Here is a 1,995-nt window from a genome sequence, read left to right as displayed (position 1 = left end):
CACAGCCCATGACAGAAAAAGGAGACGGAGCTTACAGCGACCGTCCTGCGAAGCCGAGTGCGCGTGGACCCGTGCCCTGCACCGAACCCCCCGCGCACAACGCGGACAGGACAACCCGGCTCTCGGCGACTGCCGCCAAATCCCTCCGCTTCCCCCCGTCGCTCTGCTACGCCCGTGTGGATTTAGGCTGTGAGAAGCCAAATCCTTCCAGCCCCGAGCCCCGAATTTGCCTCAGTGAGACAGACTGAAGAAAGCGGATACTGTGAAAGGAGAGAGGTGCTGGGCAGACGCTAAGTATCTCCCCGGGGTGTCGGGCGATGCCCGTGGAGCCGTGAAGCCGGCACCCCCACCGCCATCCTGCAGCAGTTCTCGCCAAGGAGGAGGAGGAGGGCGGAGGAGGAGGAAGGTTGGCTGAGAGAAGCAGGGTGTGTTTGCCAAGGAGAAAAGAAAAACAAAAACCGAAAGCAAAACAAAACAAAAAAAAACCCAAACCACCCAACGAAACTTACCTGATTTTCACTTTGAAGGAAGGAAAACAAATCCAGACCTAGAAAAATAAAAAGGGGAAAATTAAATCTCTTGATGGCAAATAAACCTCTGGCAGGAAGGGGAGCCAAACCGCGCCAACGCAGAGGCGGCAGCAGATGGGTTCGGGCTGCTTCCAAGTCCCAGATCCCCCGGTACTGCCAGCTCCGACTCCATCGCACGCTCCAGCCCTCTTCCGACAGCCCCTCTGAAACCCACCCCGCGGCCGCAGCGACGTAACAGCACGGGGCGGATTAAATGTCCCTTCTCTCGAGCTGTCGCGGGGCCTGGCACCAAAACCAAGTTCCAGCAAAGCTCAGCGACCGGCCGAGCGCTGCCTCAGCGCAGCCCCGACCGCGCCGGCGACACCGCGGCACTTCGAACCACCCGGCAAAAGGGTCCGGACCAAATGAACCCCATCAGACAGCAACTGCGCAGGCGTCCAACGGGGCGCGAGGGACGCGAGACCCGCACGCGGGACAGAGCATTTGCACCTCTCTGCTGCCGACCTGGCAGGCGGACTCGAGGCCGTCGCCTCCTCCCGCTGGCCAGCAGCCTCCCTGCCTGTAAAAGCGGGTTTTTAACGCAAACGAGGCATAAATAACGCCCGTAAAGCACACGGGGATCCCCAGAGCAGCGGGTTTCTGGGAACGGATTATTATTTACGACGCAGCGATGGCCCTGCGCCTCTCTCTTTCCTCCTGCCGGGTCAGGACACAACCCGTATCACGCCCTGCCGGCCAGCGACGAGAAGAGGCCACGAAAAGGGAGTCACGGCCTCATTCCTCGGTGGCCCCGGGACACACTGACCAGCCAAACAGGTAGGGTGGTCCCTACCTGTGATCTCCAACTCCCAACCACGTTTCCAGCTACTCCGTGGGTCACGCTCTCGCCCGCAGCCCCCAGGGAAAGCTCCCCGCAGGGAGGTACTCCAGTTTCCTTCTCCCCTCTTCTGTGTTGGGCCAGTGAACCCGCGTCACTCAAAACCACTTGCTCCCATCGGCAGTAGCTGCCGGGCCGAGACAGACCCCGCGTGTGCGTGACCCGAAGGTCCCCGCAGCGCGGTGGCAGAGGGGGCCGGGGCCGGCTGTTGCAGCCAGCTGCTAAAGTCTGGTAAACTGGTACAATCGTGCACGATCGGTAACCGCTGCCAGAGGTGTCTGTTGTTACCTTGGAGCTCTGAGGGCACCGGGTAGGAGGGGTGGTAGTCGGGAACGGGGAGGTTGGAGAGATAGTCGCTGCCGAGAGCGGCCATGGGGGGACTTCGAAGCACGGAGGAGGGCTGGTGATCGATGCTTAACGCCCTGAAACGGAATAGAGACCGAAGGAAGATGCTGAGGGCAAAATTCCTCCGCTGTTTATCAGAAAAAAACCAACACACTCAACCCTGATGGTGCCATACCTACAGCAAAACCAGTCCCTCCCTCCTCCCCTGTCCCACGGTCAGAGGTGCGTCCCCTCACGCTGACC

The 1,995-nt window shown here is 60.5% G+C and overlaps 1 protein-coding gene across 1 annotated transcript in view; it reads right to left on the bottom strand.

Moving 5' to 3' along the window:
• Positions 1-1,995, bottom strand: part of PIAS3 (protein inhibitor of activated STAT, 3) — a 14,423-nt gene that overhangs the window by 685 nt on the left and 11,743 nt on the right. The window contains 2 exon segments of the mRNA XM_009888994.1: positions 510-547; positions 1,696-1,879. Coding sequence (XP_009887296.1) covers positions 510-547; positions 1,696-1,879 — 222 coding nt within the window.

The sequence above is a fragment of the Charadrius vociferus genome, unplaced genomic scaffold, assembly GCF_000708025.1.
Source record: "Charadrius vociferus isolate BGI_N301 unplaced genomic scaffold, ASM70802v2 scaffold1487, whole genome shotgun sequence".
Lineage (NCBI taxonomy): Eukaryota > Metazoa > Chordata > Aves > Charadriiformes > Charadriidae > Charadrius > Charadrius vociferus.
This window is presented reverse-complemented; position numbering and strand designations above follow the sequence as displayed.